The sequence below is a fragment of the Ascidia mentula genome, chromosome 7, assembly GCF_947561715.1.
Source record: "Ascidia mentula chromosome 7, kaAscMent1.1, whole genome shotgun sequence".
Lineage (NCBI taxonomy): Eukaryota > Metazoa > Chordata > Ascidiacea > Phlebobranchia > Ascidiidae > Ascidia > Ascidia mentula.
The window spans coordinates 12,554,123-12,577,954 of NC_138572.1; the positions used below are offsets into that span (position 1 = coordinate 12,554,123).

Sequence of the window (23,832 nt, forward strand, 5' to 3'; positions counted from 1 at the left end):
TTTAAACCTCATCGTTGTTTTTAGATATGTACATATGTAGCAAACAACACATTTCACGACTAAATTATTTCAGTAAGTCCTTTATTGCAGTAATTAGATCCATTCGCAGTATCACGCTAACAAAATAGCCTCAAACGTCAAGCTGTGTACGTTAATGACAACGAGAAACGCAGACCGCGCAAATCTTGTGTGTTGTGAGTCACAGCTAAGGGTCAATTTTGATCATATATTATACATATAATTGTAGCAATGAACAACATTTTTCAGTGCTTTTTTGTGCTCGAATGTTTAGCTGAAGAATTAAAAACTAAAATTCAAGCATAATTGATTTTATATTAGTTCGTGTGTATTTTCAATGTATAGATAAAAATGCATGGTATTACTTCTGCGTTGTCTGATTACGGTGGTGGAGATTCCCTACTTATGTGAAGGTCGCCTGGCTAGTCGTCGCTTGCGCACCAGTGTACCTTGGTCACAATATACCCCGCGAAACCAGAGTTCTTCATGTATCGCATATATTAAGAGTTCCATTTGCACATCAAGAAAAAATGGGAGGTACAAGTTTTCTTCTTGTCAAAGATCCTGTGAATATTTTTGTTAGATTTTGAAAGCAACAATTGAACGTGCCCTCTGTACAGACGTTTTTAATTGGCAGAAACATTTAACTGATTGTTAACACAAGCGAAGTGCATTTGAAATTAAACAAAATAGTTAATCAGATTCAATATCACTTTGAAAAGTGTGTTAAATCACAGGCTAAACTTTCTTCAGCCGGATTGGTCTGTGACTTCTGCCTTGAACACGAATGCCCAAGAAGCCGACAACTGCAAACTACTTTGTTCGGGTACCTTTCGCTCCCAGGATGGCACAAAAGAAATAATTCAGAAATTTGTTTTTTCTGTGGCCGAAGTTTAAAATTTATATGAACCAAAATATTTTTTTTCGTGCAAATAAATTAAATGTGAAAATAAATTTACGGATTATCAAAAAATTATTTGTAATGAAACATTTATCCAAATACAGTAAAAAAATAAAAGGAAATTTCTCACAAATTGAATGCAATAAATATAAAAAACATTTACATCAACATTAATTCATTGCAAACCAAATCAATGCTTTCGCAAATTTGTTGTTGTCTTGGTGACAGAAATGTCGTTACAAGAACGATATACAACCTAGCAGTTAATCGAAAGCGCATTATTTGGCAAATATATAATGTAATCAAAACATAATGAAAAAGAACAAAAATATTCTAAGCATTATTACTGACTTGACAACATTAATTACTGTCCATAACGACTTTTCAGGTGTACATTCAATCAAACCAAATTTACAATTACTTGAAGCAGAAATATTGTCACCGATATGGAGTTGCAGGTTGTGGTTAGACTCGTATTGATTGCAAGCCTATGTTAAAACAAGACAAACAGGATTACAAAGAAATCGCTGCGATAAAACGAGTGCAAAATGCAACCAATTGCACGAATTTGATAATGGACGTAGTTGTGTGATATTTCCTACAAAACAAACAGCTATTGTGCGTGGAATTGAAAAGATTTTTGCTAAAAATTGCTGAACTAGTTGCGATACCAGCTTTATCAATTACAACACAATTTGGAAGTCAATTGAATTAGACTCTCACAATAAGGAGAACTGCGTTGATTCAAAATACAGCTAAGAATCAATAACGCTGAGTCACGTAGCAAATGAATGACGAGTCAATAATATAGCTTTAGGCAACAAAGGAAAAATGCACATTTGAGCAGGAAAGTTGACACCATAGCCGGATCCTGTCTGTAAACACCACACAAACATAAATGATAAGCAAACTTGATCACAGAAACACAATAATTGCTATATCTGTTTATGTGGCAAAGTTTTTAATAATTTATCTTCTCCGTATTAGGCTTTCCGGAACGTTAAAGTGAAAGATTTACTGAAAAAGGATTCCACGCCCGTGCATTCTAATTGTAAAATAAAAAAAATTATTATGATATGTCCTGGCTACAAAGACTGCAAACATTATGATCAAAATTCGAGAGCTGAGATCGCCAAATTTAAAGGGCCTGCGCAGTGGGGCGATTCTGCCTTGCTATGCGAAAGCATGGTATTACTTCTGCGTTGCTTGATTGCGGTGGTGGTGATTCATTACGTATGTGAAGGTTGCCTGGCTAGTTGTGCGCTTGCGCACCAGTGTACATTGGTCACAATATACCACGTGAAACTAGAGCTCCTCATATATCGCATATATTAAGTGTTCCATTTGCACATCGAAACTTTCAAGGTACTTGAAGCACTTTGGTGAACGAAGAGCCACATCTATTAATACAGTTACTACTGTATGGCCGTCTTGAAAAGGTTACTTTTAGTTTGATCAAATATTTTACATTCTAAAAAAATAGGGCAGTAACAACTTCACAATCGATCATAGGTAGAGCGACGAACTCTGTGGTCGCGGCTATGCATGCCACGAACGGCGACCATATAATTTATTTTGCCCACACTCAGTATGGCATTTTCCCATCAGGCTGGATTTCTTTATCAAGGGAACTTCTTCACAGAGCTCGTCGTCTTTTGTAAGAATTATGAATAAATATGCCGAAATTAGCGCGGAGAAACCTGATGAAAGGTTTCGATCCAAATTAGTCGATATACTTTCTTCGAAATGTATTTAGTTAAAAAAAAATTTTTGACAAAAAACAGACTAAAGCAAAGCAAATAAACCGTGTCGTATGTGTGCCATATAACTTAAACGGGCGTCGTTATTGTCACAGTGAACCAGCAAATTTCAGTTTGCTTCGATAAATGATTTCCTTGTATTTCTGCATCAACATTTGCAGTCACGCACTTGAAATTTACGCGGATGAAACACCGCAGTCAGGAAAACCATTGAAAGTTACTTTAATAATTTCTGTGATTTTTTCATCACGCTGTGCTTTTTTTGTATTTTATTTTGTACTATTTTTTTGTCACTTATTTCACCATACTGTGATGTTAAATCTGCTGTAGGTTAAGTTAATTTCCTAACTAAACATTTAGAGCACAGTATAATGACCACAAATTAAGTGATTGGAGTGTTTGGTGCCTATTTCAGACCCATAGCAATCTGAAGAAGAAAGGTAAAAAAAGACAGTTGGTTAACGTGTGTGTAAGTACATCGTGTAGGCGTTATCGGTCTCGAAACGTTTTCGACATATCGCATCTACCGCATGATATAGCTTGCCCACAGCGAAAGAGTGCCGCCTCAGACCAATTGTTTTAGAAGTGGAATTCGCAGTTTCATAGGAGAAGCGATTTCTGCTGGACCGCGCAGAGCTATAGGTGATTTTAAATTAATTCCACATCGAAAAAGACCACAAATGTCGTAATTATTAATTGATGTGGAATACCTTTGTACCACTAACGAGCGATATTCCTTTATTATGGAGCGAGGTACCAGACAGCGATGGTTTGAACATAAAAATTCCAGAATCTTATTCTTATATCTTTATAGAACGCAAGTCGTCGAGAAAGCAACAAGCGGATCGTTACGGATTTTTTTCAAAAGTTTTGTGAACCTTTGCTAATAGCCTGAAGCACAACGGATGAAAATAAAGCTCGGTTTTGTTGAACTTTCTGTCAAGTGCGTGATGCTTCACTGTTGACATAACCCTGAAGAAGTCTCGCCGGATGGCAGACGAAACGTTGGTTTCCAATAAACACTTTAGAAACTAAGTGCCAGAAGAGCAATTCCGATTAATTAGTATGCCTAGCAACAAAAATAGCAGTATATTTCTGTCAAGTGTTTGACCTTTTTCAATCCCAAGAAATTGCACAACAGAAAAAAGCTCCAAGGCATTTGATTGTTTTTATAGGAAACCTTCACCACGCAATCTATCATCATATCGTACGTAGTTTAATAACCACCATAGATTTAACAGACAAATTACTGTATTACATAAGTCATACCTAACAAACTACTTATGATTTGCCACTACTTAACCTTGTAACGACATTTCCCGCCGCTTCTGAATAAAGACACACCGCAAGGTCAACTGTTTTTTTTTGCATGGTTTAGCAATTCAAGGAGACTCGAGTTTTTTTTCAGTAAAACTATTTACGACGTCCCTTGGTACTACATGAGTGTTACTCAAACTTTCTTATGCTGCTAATCGACGGCACTCTTTTTGAAATACCGAGTATCTGAACAAACTCAGAAAAGCAAGGGTCAATTGTGCTGTAAATCGAGAAAAAGAGCTATTTCCTTCTAATATTGTTGCATATTCACACGATTCGGTATAAGCTACAAGAAACGCATATTTCCGAAAAATGTGTTTGTTATTGTGGGATTTATGTCAATCTGATGAATAATATTTTATGGTCGTGTACAGTTATACATTGAGGTCGCAAGCACGCTTGTCACCTTCACTAAAAACATAGTATTTTCCACATGTATTCATGTATGGAAATATTGACAAACAACTGCAACGTCGCGTGCGAAACAATATTTCCAATAGTTCAATATTGCTGAAGACAGATACACAACCAAAAGCTCTGTGAAATAGCCTAAAGCCGAAGTTGTATACGATTATGTCAAAGACACACACGGTTAACGTGTGCAGTGGTTGCCCTTTTTCGGATGGTTTGCACTATTCAGCGTTCTTCGTTCGAAACGGAAAATGACCTTGGGTTGTTTTGAAACTGATCGCATGCCAATAATCCTTTAAATGGAAGAGCATTGTCAAGCTAGTCAGCATTGGTTGCTTGGTAAAAATTTGCTGAAGATCTCATAGGAAGAATAAACCCAAAATGAGAATTTTAATAATCTTGACGTTGTTTGTGATGTTTTCCTTTGTTGAGCCAGGATTTTGGACCATCAGTAAGTACAAGGAAAACAAAAAAGACCTAAATAAATTGATAAGGAGCGTGGACAAACATGTATTTGGTTTAATATTCCCGCTAAGATAAATAAAATATACGATTTATTTGCATCGAAATGTATTCTCAGATATTACAATATCGTAATAGTATCGATTAGCAGTAAATGATTCTGATATTTGCAGGCATGGTTCGCAATAGATTTTGTCCGATTTTTTGCATGAAGAAAAATGGGAGGTACACATATTCGTCTTGTGTAAATTTCTGTGAGTATTTTTGCTAGATTTTTAAAGCAACAATTAAACGTGCTTGGTATACAGATGTTTTTTAATTGCAGAAATACTTAACTGATTGTTACTTAAAGAAAGTGTCATTGTGTGTTCAAAATTAAATAACGTAGCTAATCAGGTCTAATTTCACTTTGCAAAGCATATTAAAACAGGCTAAATTGTTTTCAGCGGGATATTTTAAACCGGTCTGCACCTATTGCCTTGAACACAAATGCCCGAGAAGCATAAAACGACATTTCGACATCTTTGCCCGGGTTACCGAAGCCCCCATGTATGCTCCGGATCCCGTATGAATTCCGCAAAAGTAACACAGAAGAATTGTTTTTGTAGCCAAAGTGTAACAATTTGTAAATGAACCAAAATGATTTTTTTCGAACAAACAACTGTACATTTAAAAACTAAATTTCTGGTTTCGTAAAAAATCATTTCGAATGAAACAGTTTACCAAACATTTTAAGGAACAGAAAGCGAAACTTTTAACAATTGAATAAAATATTACTTTTGCATGAACATTAATTCATTGCTAACCAAATCAATGCTTTTGCAAATTTTGTGTTGTCTTGAAGATATAAATGTCAGAATAAATTAAAATCCAAAATATTTCTGCACTGTGTCATAGTAGTTCGCGATGAAAGCAGTATTTGCATACCATGGAACATGTATAGAAAACGTGAAGTAAAACATCGTAATTAAATACAAACCGCATTGAGAGATTGTTACCAGAACTATATGGAACTTTACCTTTGGGGTGCACAACCAATTTTATCTCCATAATTTACAATTGTCATCCGTAATATTGTCACCGATGTCGCATTGATTGCAGGTCTGTGTTAAACGGAGACAAACAAGAGTGCAAACAAACGGCTGCGAAAAAAACGAGTGCAAAAGCAACCAAACATTTATCGTGCTTGAAAAACATGACGAAGGAAAAAGTAGACTTTGGCAAAATTAGGAGAAAAACACATTTTCCTATCAATGTTGACACCGTAGCCAAGTCCTTTATGCGCACTTCGACCTTAAAACTATGAATGATAAGCAAACTTGATCACTGAAACACACCAACTACTATATTTGTTTATGTGTACAAAGTTTTGGATAATACCTCTTCTCCGTTTTGACTTTCCAGCACGTTGAAGAGAAAGATATAATGAACAAGGTCTATTTCATGGGCAACATGCTTAAAAACGCCGACAACAAAGTAATTAAAATGTTTTAGTTTAAACCTCGTCGTTGTTTTTAGATATGTACATATGTAGCAAACAACACATTTCACGACTAAATCATTTCAGTAAGTCCTTTATTGCAGTAAATAGAACCATTCACAGTCACGCTAACAAAATAGCCTCAAACGTCAAGCTGTGTACGTTAATGACAAAGAGAAACGCAGACCGCGCAAATCTTGTGTGTTGTGAGTCACAGCAAAGGGCAACTCTGAGTCTTTCAGACCTTTAAGCCTTACATAAGAAACATGCATTTATATTTATCAAGTAAGAAAAAAATACATTTAGTTTATTGCCAGAGTTGGAAATTTTTTTTTATGAATTTAACGTTTTATTTTTTTCCAAACAGTTGGAAATGTTTTTAAGAGTATTAGTTAAGATGAAGGTTTTGATTACTTTTGCTTTGTTTATGATGCTTTCGTTTGTCAAACAATCACAAGGAACTACTACTGTTGGTAAGTACAGATAAAATAAATTAAAATTTAACTGCATGTGTAGTGTACAAACATGCAATTTTTTGGAGAGAAGTGCTTATTTTAAAATGATTTGACATTCAAGCTAAGCCAAATAAATGTTGTGCGCTTGCGCACCAGTGTACCTTGACCACAACCCCGTGAAACCACTGACCTCCTGTAGCTCAGTTGGTAGAACGTTGGGCCTGGTTAGCCCAGGGTTCAGACCTCACCGGGAACTTGATTTTTCAAATCTTGCTCTGACTTGTCAGGAGAAAGTGGCTGATCCAGCTAGGCTGCATTGCCTGGGCTGCCAAGCCCGCAAACCTCAGGATCGCGATACGTTAGCTGTGATTGCTAAGCAAGGACCTGCGCAGTGGGGCGATCCTGCTTATCATGCCATTGCATGTAATATTACTGCGTAAGCCAAACAGATTTATTTTAGATTATTACAATAACATATCGTTTCAGGCGTTCAGCAAACACATGCTCAGATTTACGCTACGTGGATTCGCAGCAATTTATGTCCTGTTTACTGTCAGACTGACGCAACGGGAACGTTGTATAAGTATTTGTCTTGTAGAGTATTCCGTAAGTATTTTGATATTTGTTTTAAAACCAACGTTGTCAAATTAGAAATTTGGTTTATAACGTACAACATTTTAGCGGGAGTTTCCAAATCTATCTGCCTCTACTGTATGGAAACCAACTGCCCGAGATTGAGCCCTTCACCGTTGGAGCACTAATTCAAGCAGCACTAATTCAAGCAAGTCGTCAATTTACTAATGCAAGCAAGATTTGTTTGTTATCAATAAAAATAATATTGTGCTGCCAAAAAGCTATACATTTTCGAAGAAGAAAACGTCATCGGATTATTTAAAACTGGTCGGCAATTTTTGCTGATGAAATTATTTCTGTTTACTACAGAGTGTATTGGTAGTGACATCGAAGTAGTTCAACATCTATTTTTAAACATGTTTTTGTGTAATGTTATAGTTTGCGCTTTGGAGGACAAATTTACTCTTCAATTGAGGAAAATTCCTAGTACCAGAATGCGACGGACTGCAGTTATTTTCGTCCAAAGACCATTGCCTTCATTCAATATTGCGTAGCTTGTAAAATTGTCGAAACCGATTGCCCATGGCGCTTTGTGATGCTACGTGAAGAATAAGTTTCTCACAAAAATACATTCCATAGTACTCATATATGACGAACTCGATTCAACTTTTACAATAAACCGAATGTTTTTTTGCATTTTTTTGGCTTCGTCATTGAGTAATCAGAATAATTAGTTGTCTCGGCAACAAATGCAAAAATATTATTACGCAGTTTGCGTTTTTTTTATTATTATTTAACGACAATTAGTCGACAGTCCGAAAACTTAAAATAGTGTCCTTTGTCGTGTCACAATACAAGGAAAGTAAAAGTATTTTCAGGAAATGGATAAGCGATATTCATATACACGAGGGGGGAAAACCAAACAAACCAAATAACAAAACTATCTGCGGTTGATATAAAACTATTTTTTAAACACGCAGATTCTCGCGAACTGCACTGAACAGGGGCAAGGCATTTGTGTCAGTTAAATCAGGATTACAAAAAAGCATAAAACGAACAATTGCATGGGGAGAGAGATTGCGAAGAAATGAGGCATTGAACTTAGCGTTTTCTAGACAAAGTATTTGAAGCCGCGGAAAATATACGCGGTTTGCAAAATTCGTTATTTCTTACAAAAGACTTTTCGCGATAATCTGTCACGTTTCTCAACGTTTAGCCGTAAATAGTTCAACCACATTTATTGAAATTTTTCAATGATCAGCTGAACAAAAAAAAACTTAAATCCAACCATAATTGATTTTATATTAGGTCGTGTGCATTTTCAAAGCATAGATAAAAATGGTTGGTCTTTAACAAAATCTGTAACCATCATTGACATGAGTAAAGGAAACTTACAACAGCTTTCATCACGTAAAGGTTGATCTAGGCGTACGATTGCATCAAAAAGATTTCCAGTTCAGAGCAAACTTCAACAAATGTCACTAAAATCCTTCGAGGCTTTTTCGCTTGTGTAATTTCTTGGCATGCCGAAGGTTAAATAATAAACAGCTCGTGTCAATCGCAAGTACGATTTCAACTGCGTTAAATGTTGTACCCGTTCGTGTCATTGCATCCCATTGCATCATAATTTTGCAACATGAACAGAGCTAGTGTACAACGCACGAGGGAGATTGGTATGGCTTGGTATGACCAATCTACATTTACACATAAAATTAGAGATAGACATTTCTTTTAATCACCATTGCGGCGCGGCCCCCGCACTTTATTAATATAATTTTTATCAAACACTAAATTCATACAATTCTTTGAAATACGGTTACTTTTTACCTGTGTTCCGGGTTCACTGCAAACACTTAAAAACATCCAATCACTGTAGACATGATTCATGTTGCCTGCGTTCGTTTTAGCCATAATTGTAAGTTTACTGCTTGACGCTTGTCGCTATTTCGTAAGCGTCATATTTCGATTGTCGGAAGATTCAACAGTATTTTGTTGTTGAAGTTTTCTGTAAGAAAATCTTAAACTTCAATTTACGGGATAACTTAAACGGCGACCAAAACAATCACTCTTTTCTTTTTTTATTGTTTGTGGAACACTGGTTCTATGTACATATTTCTCACGTCACTAAAAGTGTAAAATTTGATAACGTTGGTTTATCATTGAAACAAATGTCTTGCGTTAAGCTTTGAAAAAAATGTGTTCAATTCAAAACTACAATAACGATGTGTCACGTAGCAGAATGCATGACGCGGCAATTATGTAGTTATGCTTGTAACAGCTATGCTTGTAAGTATTCTATTAGTGCAGCGTACAAGTGTAGAATCAAATGTTTGCATATTATAGGCTCATCTTTATTCGTAGTTTTTTGTAGCATTATAAGCATTCAAAACTACAAGCACAACTTTTTTGTGGCAAATTAAGAATCACATAAAAAACACATTTTCTACAACCGAGGCAACTGATGTTGAAATTATAAAACTATCTGCGGAGGAATCATCCACAGACTTAGATGACGTCATAGCCTGAGGCTCAATACAATAAACTTGCCATCAACAAAACTCTGCAATGTGCGTGCGTCACTGCAATGTGCGTGCGTCACTGCAATGTGCGTAGGATTTGACATTTCTTTTAATCACCATTGCGGCGCGGCCCCCGCACTTTATTAAAAAAATTTTATCAAAGAGTAAATACATACAATTCTTTGAAATACGGTTACTTTTCACCTTTGTTCCGGGTGCACTATAAACACTTAAAAACAGCCAATCACTGCAGACATGTTTCATGTTGCCTGCGTTTGCTTCAGCAATAATTGTATGTTTACTGCTTGACGCTTGTCGCTATTTCGTAAGCGTCATATTTCGATTATCGGAATATTTTAAAGTATTTTGTTGTTAAAGTTTTATGTGAGAAAATCTTGAACTTCAACTTACAGGAAACCTTAAAAGGCGACCGAAACAATCACTCTTTTCTTTTTTCGTTGTTTGTGAAACACTGGTTCTGTGTACATTTTTGTCAAGTCACCATCACAGACACAAGACATCAAATACTTTGTTAATTTCTCTTAAGTATAAAAGTTAATAACGATGGTTTATCAATGAAAAAAAGAGTCTTGTGTTAAACTTTAAAAAAAAATGGGTTTAATTCGAAACTACGTTAAGAAGCAATAACGATGTGTCACGTAGCAGAATGCATGACGCGGCAATTATGTAGTTATGCTTGTAACAGCTACGCTTGTAAGTATTCTATTAGTGCAGCGTACAAGTGTAGAATCAAATGTTTGCATATTATACGCACATCTTTATTCCTAGTTTTTTATATCATTATAAGCATTCAAAACTACAAGCACAACTTTTTTGTGGCAAATTAAGAATCACATAAAAAACACATTTTCTACAACCGAGGCAACTGATGTTGAAATTATAAAACTATCTGCGGAGGAATCATCCACAGACTTAGATGACGTTATAGCCTGAGGCTCAATACAATAAACTTGCCCTCAACAAAACTCTGAAATGCGCGTGCATCATAGGCGTGCGTCATACATACCTATTTGTACCGTTTGAATGTCAGAAAATTGCACAACAATGATTACAAATGCCTTTTTAATCGAAAGTTTGCTGTAACGTGGAATGCATCAGCGTGCTACGTATTATTAGAAATATGCCGCAGTTGGTCCACAAACAAATTTTGCCTAAAATAGAATATCACAAGTAGTTGATGACTTTCAGGCATACAAGCTTTACATAATAATTATGTGCTTATATTTATCAAGTAAAAGAAATACATTTAGTTCCCTGCCAGAGTTGGAAATGTTTTTTTTTATGAATTTAACGCTCTTTTATTCCCGAACAGTTAACAATTTTCTCTCAAAACACCCTTTGCTTGGGTGCCTTACTTGGCAGTTATATCAGCAACAAAGCGATGTATTCACTTGACTTCAAACGTTTTGGTTCTGTGTAAGTATGTAAATGCAGCACAAGAATAAATCATTACAAAGTGTCAATTGTCGTCGTATAGCCAAATGCTAAACGAATTTTGACAGTTGCGATATAGCCTCCAGCGCCAAGAAAGGTGTAAGGCTACGTTGATGGCCAAAAATAAACGCATGCATTTTGTCAAATTTGTTTCACCATTTCAGGATATTCAAAACAGAAAATTGCCTCCGGTGGTTTTCGGGCCCACAGCGTCCGTGTAATTTTGTATAAATAAGAGCGTATCGCTATGCTTTACGTTATATGTAATATATTCAAAGTTACGCATTAGTTAGGATGAACATTTTGATAACTTTTGCTTTGTTCATGATGCTTTCGTTTGTCAAACAATCACAAGGAACTGCTACTGTTAGTAAGTACAGATAAGATAAATTAAAACCTAACTACATGTGTACAAACATGATTTTTGGAGAGGATTGCTTGTTATAAAATGATTTGACATTTACGCTAAACCAAATAGATTTATTTCATTTTAGATTATTAAAATAGCATTTTGTTTAAGGCGTTCAGCAAACATATGCTCAGATGTACGCCACGTGGATTCGCAATTTATGTCCGATTTATTGCCAGACTGACACAATAGGATACAAGTATTTGTCTTGTAAAGTATTCTGTAAGTATCTTGACATATGTTTTAAAACCAACGTTGTCAAATTATAAATTTGGTTTAAAACGTAAAACTTTTTAGCCGGAATTTTCAAAACTATCTGCATCTACTGTATGGAAACCAAATGCCCGAGAACGGGGCTAATACCGTTGAACGCCTTCCCATTTTAGCAAGTCGTCCGTAGATTTGTTTGTTGTCAATTAAAAAAAAATATGTGCTGCCAGAAAGCTGTACATTTTTGAAGAAGAAAACGTCATCGGAATATCTACCACTGGTCGGCAATTTTTGCTGATGAAATTATTTCTGTTTACCACAGTGTGTAATGATAGGGACATCGAAGTGGTTCAACATCTATTTTAAAGATGTTTTCGAGCAGTTTATTCAATATTGCTTAGCTTGTAAAATTGTCGAAACCGATTGCCCATGGCGCTTTTTGATGTTACGTGAAGAATTAGTTTCTCACAAAAATACATTGCTTAGTACTCATATAATACTTCATGACGAACTCGATTCAACTTTTACAATAAATCAAGTGGTTTTTCACAATTTTTTGGCCTTGTCATTGAGTGATCAGAATAATTAGTTGTATCAGCACGAAATGCTAAAATATTAATTACGCAGTTTGCGTGTTTTTTGTTATTGTTTAACGACAATCAGACGACAGTCCGGAAACTGAATAGTGTCCTTTGTCGTGTCACAATACAAGGAAAGTAAACGTAATTTCAGAAAAAGAATAGGCGATATTCATATACACGAAGGGTGAAAAGCAAGGAAACCAAACAACAAAACTATTTGAAATTGATATCAAAATCGTTTGTAAAGATGCAGATACTCGCGAACTGCACTGAACAGAGACATGGTATTTGCATCAGTTTAATCAGGAGGACCAAAAAGCATAAAACGAACAATTGCATGGGGAGAGAGATTGCGAAGAAATGAGGCATAGAATATTTTCAGACAAAATATTTAAAGCTGCGGAAAATATACGCAGTTTGCAAAATTTATTATTTCTTACAAAAGACTTTTCGCCGTAATCTGTCACGTCTCTCATTGTTTATCCCTATATTGTTCATTCGGAAAGTTTATTTAATAATGCGTGTTTCAACACCTGGAAATTGGGTTCTAACAAACGAACACATCCTAAATCGCGGATCTGCGAATAACCTGAAACATATGTCTATTCATGGACTTTGGTTTGTTGGATTAATTCCAACTGATTTACAGATACTTTGTATTTTTCTGCAAATTCATATCATGAAACCATCAAATCACAAATCGTATAGAAAATAACCGCGATAAAATCAACAAACTTTATTGTCATTTAATAAGATCACGTGGTTTTGGCACCATCCTCATTCTACTCTGATTTAAAGTAAAATTTGCCAAACCTTTTTCAATGTCTAATCAGTTTTGTCTGTACCCTTGCAACTGCAACATACAAATGCACAACAGAAACAAAGATTTTACTCTAGGCCAGTGATTCTTAAACTTTTTTTCATGCGCCTTTTTGAAAAGATTCAACTCTATTGCCACTTACTTATTATAACTCTATGATAACGATTTCTTCCGATAACGACATGACGCCATGGAAAGTCGAAACCACGTGTAGTTTAAGAACCACTGCTTACGACAATTCGATGACACTTCTTTTCCAATCCTTTGTTTGAATGATTGATAAAATTTGGTGTTTACGTATTTCGTGTGTTGCTCTCACAGATTGCACTTGGTTCTTACTCAATGACAATCTGGCTTGGAAGTTCGATCGTGCTCCTCATTTTCCAACTTTTTAAACTGGTCTGTGACTTCTGCCTTAAACACGAATGCCCAAGACGAAGACAACTGCAGTTTACCTACTTTGCTCGGGTACCTTTCGCTCCCAGGATGGCACAAAAGAAATAATTCAGAAATTTATTTTTGTGTCCGAAGTGTAAAATTTAAATAAAACCAAAAAGGTTTTCTTCGTACAAATAAAACCAAATTTGAAAATAAATTTACGTATTCTTAAAAAATCATTTCAAATGAAACATTTATCCAATTACAGCTGAAAAGATAAAAGGGAATTTCCCAAAATTAGTGCATTAAATATAAAAACCATTGCAAACCAAATCAATGCTTTTGCAAATTTGTTTATGTCGTGGTGATAAAAATGTCTTTACAAGAACGATATGGAACCTAACAGTTAATCAAAAGCGTATTATTTTGCAAATATATTATATAATAGAAACATAATCATATTAGAACAAAAATATTCTAACGTTCGTTGCTGACATGACAACATTGATTAATGTTTTTAGGTGCACATCATATCAAAAACAATTTACAATTACTTTAAACCAACCAAAAAAAAATATTTGAACCGAGAGTTGCAGGTTGTGGTCAGACTCGTATTGGTTGCCAGCCTGTGTCAAAACGAGACAAACAAGATTACATATAAACCGCTACGAAAAAACGATTGCAAAACGCAACCAATTCTACAAATTTGATAATGAACGTGGTTGTGTGTACACTCCCACAAAACAAACACCTATTATGCTTGTCGTTGTCGAATTAGTAACGTTATACCAATTAAGGGAACTGTGCTGGTTTAAAATACGGCTAGGAATGATCAACGCTGTGTCACGTAGCTAGATGCATGACGCGGAAATAATGTAGCTTTAGCCAAAAAAGGAGAAAGGCACATTTTTTCAGCAAAGTTGACACCACAGCCGGATCCTGTCTGTAGACACCTCTCAAATATAAATAATAAATAAGCTAACTTGATCACAGAAACACACCAATTGCTTTATCCGCTTATGTGGCAAATCTGTTTGATAATGTCTCTTCGCCATTTTGGGCTTTCAGGAAGGCGTGTCATCCTACACACTGTTTCGACCTGAAGATCTCATTAGTGCAGCTGGTGACTGTGGCAAAGGCTGACTGGCAGACTCACAGATTTCCAGTTTGTGGTACCTTTCGGTCAATGATTATTAAACATGCATTTGTTTTGGTTTACAACAGGTTATTAGACCTTTTTTCTGTGTCAGGCCTTTTTTCTAGGCCACAGGCTTAAAGAAAAAAAGGCTTCCGTTGATAAAGCTGGGAGTAATGCCCTGTCTTTGAATTGAAGAAAGGTAGTACGTTACTTCTCGCACATGTGAAAGACAACTCAATACAACAACTATATGGATATCAATTTTTATAACTTTGTGCAGAGAGATTATGCTAAAGACCTTACCAAATTATGTTTCTGCAGATATTGTGCAAAAATAATCTGCAATAACTGCTAATACGTAGAACATGTCTGATCTTGTTTGCTGTTTAACCAACGGGAACCTTGAGTTTCAATGCGATATTTTGGATTCAGTTTTGAACAAACAGGAACTACTTGATGTTCCAATTGTTATTTATTCTATTGCTGGCCCAAGAAGAACAGGAAAGTCTTATCTTCTTAATGTTTTCTTGTACTTGTTAAAGAAACAACACACCCATGTTGATGAGGTACTTTTCCAATTTGTGTATATACAAACTAGGTAAACGGAGATAAAAAATTTCCACAACAGAAAATTTTATATACTTGTTTGTGAGAATGTCGGTTATTTTATCGGAAAAAATGAAACTTGTTTTTTGTAGGAAGAAAACGAACAAACAGAAATACCTCAGATTTTTCAGTCCATGTTTCGTTCCAGACCAGTAACTGAAGGCATCTACATTACAACACAACCTATTTTCTTATATGGTGAAAATGAAACTAAGGTATGTTTTTCACGATAGTAAGCGAACCTTTCATGAAACAAATTTGCCTTCGAAAATAGGTATAGCTCTATATGGTGAGTAGTGTTTTTAAATGGATAGAATAAGATTCTCTCCTCTGTTATCTTTGTCTCACTGAGGTGGCTTGTTTAGGTTGCAGTGTTTCTCATGGATACACAAGGCATTCGTTCTGGAGATAGTATCAAATGTAAGGAAGGTGACATATTTACAATTAGTTTGGAACTCAGCTACTTGCAAATTGTCAATGTGAAAAGCGTTTTCGAATATCAAGACGCAGATACATATGCGGTAAGTTTGTTATATTTGGCGCAATTTTTTAATATGGCCAGGTTTTTTGTAAAATCAGTTTCAAAATAGATATTGTTTACAGAGCCTCACACATTATGCTCGAAGGGTAAAAGATGTAAAACCAGAAAACAAGGTCAGTTTATTTATGCGTTTCTTATCGAACCTAATCGATCCGGTTAAGGTCGTTAAACTTTATGCGCTAGCGCATCAGTGTATCTTGACCGCAATATACCCCGCAAACCACTCAGCTCCCGTAGCCTTGTTAGCCCAGGATCGGGAGCTTAAACCTTAACGATAGCTTGATTTTTCTGATCTTGCTCCGAATTGTAAGGAAAATAAGGCTGATTGAGCTTGGCTTCAATGCCTAGGCTGAGAAGCCTATAAACCTAATGTTTTACAATTTAGAAATTAATCGTGTTGGTCCGGGATTGGGTGTATGTTGATGAGCACTGTTACGGACATGAGGGAGGACGTAGTTATTACGATGTGAGCAAAGCTGTGAAAAAGTTTAACCCAATGGACCAACGTTCTTATAACTTAAAATATTCTTAGTTAAGAATTTTTTCATAACACGACAACACATTATAATGCATTAAATTAGGTTTGCTATTGACATACAGGAGTTACCGGAAAAACTTGGACACGAAATTGCTTTTCAATGCTTGAACAGATTCTTTGAAACCAAGGAATGTTTTTTGATGCCAAACCCTGGGAATGAAGTTGAGAGATCAAAATCAAAACGCTTGCATTGTTAGTAAATGCATAAAATACCAATTATGACTTATTGCATAATGCACTACAATTGTAAAAAATACGACCTAATTCCTACAGTGGGGTAGGCGCGTTTCGCCTCTAGGTTTAACAAACCTACCTGAAACATCGACATATGTCAGATTCCAAATCATGTAATGATAAAAGCAAACTTAATTAAAACAAACGCGCAATCTGCCATTGGTAGTCATGGGCTAAACCTTTATACACGAGTTGTACAATCAACGCAAAATACCCTTCTTCACAGGTATCGAAAAAGAAGCGTGGTTAATAATTTTGGAAGTTTATGATAATCTATTCTCTTCTTTAAACATACGCCGAGCTTACGCAAATGCACCAAAAGGCAAAGAAATTCTCTGCTTAGCTGCAAAACTGGCGACAAAACTCCAATTCAATCCACATCATGCACCAGATCGCTCTTTTCAGGTAGATATTTTGGGAAACCTGCAATGCTGTTAACTTTAAATGCTTCGATCAAACTTATTTGATGCGGAATATTGACGTCTATTCTTGTTGCAGAATTACCTAGACTGGGACATGAAAATTAAAATCAGTAAGTGCCGCGAAACCTACAAGAATGAAATGTCAGCAGTAAGTCAGCTTAAAAATTTTAATATTTCTGAAATGTAATTTGCAATGAAATTTTTAAATTTGAAATTTATGATGAAGTAGAAAAGCATTGTGTTTAAACAGAAAAATCACAAATGTAAATAACAAAATACTAAACGTCTTGTGATTACAGGCTACAGACAAGCAAGGCAATGTATTTCAAACACTGCACAATGCCCAGCAAAACATTGCAACGAAAAGTTTGGTAGCAAACAGTTCCATTGAAAACATGACCCCATACATCAACAAACTTGAGCGAAATCTTTCAAAAGAATATGAGGTGACATTTATAATGTATCCTAACTAATTTAAGTACAAAGAAGTAACAAGGATCAGCAAAACATTTAAGTGGGTTTAGTAATATGTTGTACTGCAACAACTTCTCATATGAACAATATACTTCCCTATAACCGCCATGTTTTCCTTTTGTGCTTTTCTAATTATAACTGCATGGACATACGTTTGTTTACTATAATGTCTTATGTCATATTGTAGGCTTTGTTTGAAGTTGCCATGAAAAATCAAATGACGGAGTGTCTTGCTTACTATAAAGAAGTGATGAGTGACGTAAGTATAGGAAATTGGCAAAATAAACATATGAATTGAAAAAAGTAAAAAACATAATTTATATAATTCTATTACATTAAAAGAAATATTTTATTGATCCCACACGAGGAAGAGTATTTAAAACGAATCCATGACGAAAACGTTGAGCTGGCAGTTTCGAAACTAAAGAGTCAAAATCCTATTCAAGAAAGATCATCGTACGTGGATCGTTTGAGAGCTGATGCATATGCTCAGTATGAGGTATCATACTAAACCAGATTGACTAAGTATTCAAGACCATAATCTTGAGCACTATTTGAATATAACCAAGTTAATGTTGATTTCAAAACATGCAAAGTCTCCTATGAAGGTTCATTTTTGTTCCGAGTTTAGTTAAAGAGGCAGGGAAACTGTATGTTTTGTACGAATAAGTAAATTAAAGTTTACACTTTACAACAGATCTACGTTGGTCGTAACCTGTGCAAAGAATTTGTGGACGAGTGGTCGAAAAACATCCGAAAGGTTAGTGTGACTACAAGAAGTACGTACAAAAGGATAACTTGACAATTTGCAAGTGGAGAACTAGTTGAAGCGTGTTTTAGCATAATTTACAGTCACACTACATCAATAACCAAAAAAACTACGACAATGAAGAGTTTCCAATTTTCTTTTGCCTGTTTGTGCAATAGCGAAAACGGTAAGAATCCTCATTCCAGACGTTGCATAAGGAAGATTCTGTTTTACAGGAAGGAAATTTTCAAGAGAACACCGTTGTGAAATTCTTTACAAGAGAAGGCCTGAAGTATCTACAGAGGTTCAAAACTGAAATTAAAGACGAAAACTCCCGATCAGTGGTCCTCATAGAGTTCATCAAACAGTTCAATGAGCAATTTTCCATTGAGATCAAGCGCCGAATAAAAAACAAAACAATAGTTGGTGCAACCTGTGGAGGTGTGATTGTTGGGGGATTATTGGTCCTTATTCCTCCGCTTGGAGCTGTAGCAGCAGGTTCAGCATTGGCCACAGAATTGGCCGTAACTCCGATTTCAGGTGGACTTGGAATTGCTGGTGGTGCCGTTGCTGGTACAGTATCTGCGCTTTTAACAGGAGAAGTATCGGCCGAAATAAAAGCACCAGATTTAAAGGCAGAAACCATTGACAGGACAAACGACCCGGAAAATGATGGCATGGAAAACTGTGCGTTTGAAATGGGAGGACTGCATTTCATTCAAGACGACGGTTTGAGTCCAGGTGGAAGTGTTATCAATCCAGATGACATTGAATTAGATGATAATCAGACTGGTGAGGAGGACGACCACCCATTGATTGAAACCGAAGAAACAAGGTTCGTGAGAAACATGCAGGATGCCATAAACCGAATTGTTCGACAATTCGACAGTCGGTAAAATCTTTTGTGCTTTGACTGCGGTGACTCAAACCACCTAAACGCTTTTTTTCACCTGGAAATAAGATTTATCTATATCGTTAAAGAAGCGTTTTATTCACCTTGCATATGAGATTGGAACATATTTAATCCAACTGGAAATTTTTTAACAGCATTTCGTTTTCAAACAATCTTTCGTACTCCACTTTTTATGTTTTGTATTTGTGTCGCCTCGTACCGAATATTATACTCGAAACAATATTGTTACTTGTAAACAATAGAGCCTACAATATTTTTCTATAGTGAGCTGCAGACTATCAGTAAATTTGTTGTTGTTGGCTTAGATTACCGGGTGTTAATTTCTCAGATTGCGAACAATATTATTTTTTCATGTAGATTAAAATAAAACCAAGCGCCAAGTAATAGAATTTGTCGCAAAAACTAAAGCTGCGAACCTTTTGTTTCGCGCACCTGTGATTGTACGGTGAATAAATGTGAACTGAGTCACACCTGCCATCGATTAGTTTAAAACAAACGCGAAACTCAGTTCTTGGGTAAAACGTGAAAAGGCGTGAAAGAATTGATCGATTAAAACAACATGATTATGCTGGAAGCATGCAGTTCCCCATCAAACTAATCTACGTTTATAATAGTAGCCCATAGAGTGTTGTTACAAAAAAATAGTGATGCAAGAAATTAATCATGGTTTGTTTATTCGTTTGGAGCCTAACGTATGGCTAATCAAACATGCGATCGCATGCACGTGTTTAATTCGATTACGAATCTCTCTCTTTACTTCAAAGTTCGACAAAAATCAAAATGTCAAAACCACTTTTTTAACGACTATTGCTATTCCTGGGCAGGGTATCGAATCCGGGCTTGGACACAAAAGAATAAAGATTTGTTTTTGTTTCTTACACAACCAAGTGGATGAATTGAGTCGATTATTTCATGACTGGTCGTCACCACGCATGTACAACAAAGCAAGTTAATTTTCCATTTTTCGTCAAAATCGGCAAATATGCAAAACAATGTAATTGCAGGCGGTTTGCAGAATCACGCAGCATACGTTTCATTAGCTACACTGCGTTAGCTAACACTTTGAGAAAAATTTGGGTCAACCAGGCCACTGGAGATAGCGATCCATTAATTCGAGAAGAAAAACCATTTTCGAACAGCGTTTATTCGTTACAAGGCATAAATATAAACCTGTATGTTTCCATTGAAAGCGCTTTCTGTGTTTCTGCGCTTCTGTTCAAAAGTGCTCGGTCCCGGTCTTCATAGTGGACAGTACCTGATTTGTATAAAATGTCAAGGAAAGATAGCACCACTGCGAAGGCCCTTTCTGTGATGCCAGTGGGCAAAGTTGCTCACTGTTTTTGTGTAAAACTAAGACGATAAAAAACTCGATTATAAAAAAAGACACTTAAGAACACCTTAAAAATCGCTTGGTGGTAATGCTATGGTTGGCAAAATGTAGCCTTGGTCAAGGCACTGTCCTGGTCGAAGTTGTTATAGATAACAGTGATGCTACTAGTTTGATAATGTTGCATCATCTTTCAGACACGCAACAATGTCAAAAGATTTTTTCAGTTATTAACACCACTGTTACGTTGTGGCTTACGTCACTCACTTCCCATGGACAATGAACTATTTGTGATTGCGTGAGAGGTGCCAGACTATCTGGGAAATTTAATTTTGTAATTTTGTTATTTTAATTAGACGGTGGATATCCTGTTTTAACTGGACTCAAAGTGATTTCCTGTTCTACTCCCGGGAAACTGCACAGTCAATTTTGCCTTCCTTTGCTGTTTCGCATCAGTAGTTTTTCTGTGTACGCATTTTTCTTAAAAACGAACGTCGCGTGTTTGAAACCTCGTCGCATTTTATGAATTTCCTCGTTATGAATTCTTTTCTGCGAATATCCATGAAATCCCGTAATGATCGACCTGAATTTAAATGCAGTTTAGATTTTGATTGCGATGTTGTGTTAATTTTGCGCAAAGTCATAAAATGTAATTCTGTTTCAAATCTCTGTTGTTGTTAAACTTTTGTAACTTTGAACGCTTTAACATGTTTGTAGCGAATTAACCTATTCTAATTAAATGTTCTTTTACAAAATAAATTGCGGCAGAACACTTTTGTAAACAAAAAGCCTTATTAAAGTTCTGTGAAAGGAAGTTAGATTTTTTGTCTTGCAAATTGAAAAGTAGGTGAGATACTTTTTTTTACCACACCGGGATTTGAACCCAGGATATCCTGGCCACGAATACTGATCAGGTTTGACCAATGCTGCCAATCACCCGCCAAAAGTAGGTGAGATACAAACTCACATATACGTGACATAGAACACGTTGCTGTCACCGTGCGGAATGTGTGTTAGTCAGATAAATTCATTGGGTGGCGCATGTGACCAACTCTTATTCACCACAAAACCAGACTTAAATCGAGTGTTCCGAGTAGCATAGCAAATTACAAAGCAACTAAAACAAAGTGATGTGTTATGTTTAGTTAGTTGGCTGTAAAAATTCGGTGTATAACATGAAAGTGGCACTTAAATGAAACTGCGTTAATACGAAATTAATTCCCGCTTTGTGTGTTACAATGCAACATTTGAAACATACTTAGGCCTAACCACAAATAACAGAAAGAAAACAAGACGAACACCTTCGGCCAGTAGGTTCTCAAATTTTTTCGCACGAATTTCCTTTCTAACTTAATCAGCAAGCGTATATGTCTATTTTAGTATGACGTAACAACCAACCGTGAAAGATATTGTTGAAGCAATTGTCAGGTAATCACTTCATTTAGAGACAGGTTCACGCCCCCCTCCTCATTTAAAAAGTACTGACATCCCCTTGGGGTTGCTAAAGAACCTGTCAGATACAGAAAATATCTCATTGTGCAGAGCAAAATTCACATTAACTCAAAATCGAAAATGGTGGTGTTTTTTTTATTCATTTTCATTTATTCATCAACCATGCATTGCAGTTTTTTTGCCAAAATGGTGTCCAACAAGGCTTTTTGAATTATCACACAAACATTGTTGACCTGATTACGGAAAAACTTTTCAACAACACCCTGCACCAAATGGTCGATCTCTAAATCAGTACCTCGAAATATTTTTATGCTTTTTAACAAATTTTTCAACAACACCCAGCACCAAATCACTAGCTTACTGCATTTAGACATCAACCATTAGTCAATCTCAATTACGTGAGAAGTTTCACTGGGAAAAAAATTAACCTGAGATGTATATAGTACGTTCGAATATTAACCGATTAAACTGTGGCGAACAGGTTATAGTGCGTGGCAATACAGATGAAAGAATAAAGAAAGAAAAGTGGCGAACAGAAAATAAATGCAAAATCTTTTTGTGTAATTTATGATTGCAGATGTTGTTTCGCTACAAGAAAAATTGAACATAAGCGACGAAAGATGAAATGTTTTGTCACTTGGTCAAATCCCAGGGACAGTCGGAAAAAATGCTCAGTGAAATAAGAGAATTTAAGTGCGATTTAGTTTGCTGGCTTAATAGGCAGCCCTGGACTGATCGAACGAGCCCGGAACTGCATTATACAGTTGAGTATTTCATACTTCAGATATTATGTTTTTTTTTGTCTTATTCCAACTTCGTCTTTGCAAGTATTGCAGCCTTTATCAAATACAATTCCTTGTTGTATCCGAATGTCAAGAGTGTATGGAGGTTTTTGTCGTTTCTTCCCTCGACCGAAGCGAAATCTGAATAATAAGTGCGGACACGCATCAGTAGTCAGGATGCGATGTGTCAGGATCATTGACGAAACAATCCTTCAACTTTTGGCTGAAAAACGTGTAATTAATCAATGTGTGAAAAATCGTGTTTACTAAAAATTTTACAGGATTTGGTAGTTTTTTGAGTTCTGTCAACACCACGTGAATGGCTTCCGAATCTATTCCACATCCATCCATCCACAGAGTTTTCACTTTCGACAAAATTCCACAAATGTTTACAACATCTTTCTTTTCAAACTTGTTGTCACTTAGGACAAGAACTTCCAACTGTTTAAGTATAAAAGTAGTGAAAATTGTTTACTTTTTATCTCTCTTACGTTGGTTATTACAAATTATCTATATTAACAAACCGTTGGTTTCATATTTACAATTCCATCGCAAATGATCTTCAAAGTTTGGGAATTAAGGTTGCAAGCTCTGAGCCCAAGTAACCCAATCTGGATCTGCGAATTTTCAAAAGAGAGGTGGCTAATGTTTTGCATTCAGAAATATTTAGTTGGTTCAGGGACAAATCCAATTCATCAGGAAAAAAGAGGGACGTCTCTGTTTTTAAATCTTTCGGGATGTCTTCATCTGAAAACACCAAAAGTTTTAGTACATTCTTGTAGATGAAAGGTATTTTTTAATTGTTGAATAAGAACTGATGATGCTTATAAAGCGAAACATGTTTTCTAAAAATAGTGTCACGCCAAAGCAGTGTTGCTGGTTAGGTAGATTTCGTGAGGTTAAAACAT

General features: G+C 35.9%; 1 protein-coding gene and 3 long non-coding RNA genes across 5 annotated transcripts; all 4 read left to right on the plus strand.

Annotated features, from left to right (window-relative positions):
* The first annotated feature begins 4,707 nt into the window (after window positions 1–4,707).
* On the plus strand, window positions 4,708–5,671 carry LOC145909122 (uncharacterized). Its single transcript, XR_014403105.1, has 3 exons — window positions 4,708–4,858; window positions 5,043–5,123; window positions 5,316–5,671. It is a non-coding gene; the product is annotated as an uncharacterized LOC145909122 (long non-coding RNA).
* Window positions 5,672–6,714: 1,043 nt separating this feature from the next.
* LOC145909068 (uncharacterized) lies at window positions 6,715–8,035 on the plus strand. Of its 2 annotated transcripts, XR_014403054.1 has the most exons (4): window positions 6,715–6,822; window positions 7,291–7,410; window positions 7,486–7,585; window positions 7,816–8,035. It is a non-coding gene; the product is annotated as an uncharacterized LOC145909068 (long non-coding RNA). The 2 variants fall into 2 exon arrangements; XR_014403053.1 differs by having other exon boundaries at window positions 7,486–8,035.
* Window positions 8,036–11,618: 3,583 nt separating this feature from the next.
* Window positions 11,619–12,409, plus strand: LOC145909149 (uncharacterized). The gene is made up of 3 exons (XR_014403109.1): window positions 11,619–11,721; window positions 11,872–11,982; window positions 12,058–12,409. It is a non-coding gene; the product is annotated as an uncharacterized LOC145909149 (long non-coding RNA).
* A 2,824-nt stretch (window positions 12,410–15,233) lies between these two features.
* LOC145909604 (uncharacterized) lies at window positions 15,234–19,474 on the plus strand. The gene is made up of 13 exons (XM_082996977.1): window positions 15,234–15,453; window positions 15,586–15,708; window positions 15,859–16,014; window positions 16,097–16,147; window positions 16,420–16,500; window positions 16,635–16,764; window positions 17,033–17,211; window positions 17,305–17,376; window positions 17,528–17,674; window positions 17,890–17,961; window positions 18,070–18,201; window positions 18,400–18,462; window positions 18,687–19,474. Exons 1-13 carry the CDS (start codon window positions 15,253–15,255, stop codon window positions 19,344–19,346), a joined length of 2,067 nt encoding a protein of 688 aa, XP_082853103.1. The 5' UTR covers window positions 15,234–15,252; the 3' UTR covers window positions 19,347–19,474.
* The last annotated feature ends 4,358 nt before the right edge of the window (window positions 19,475–23,832 follow it).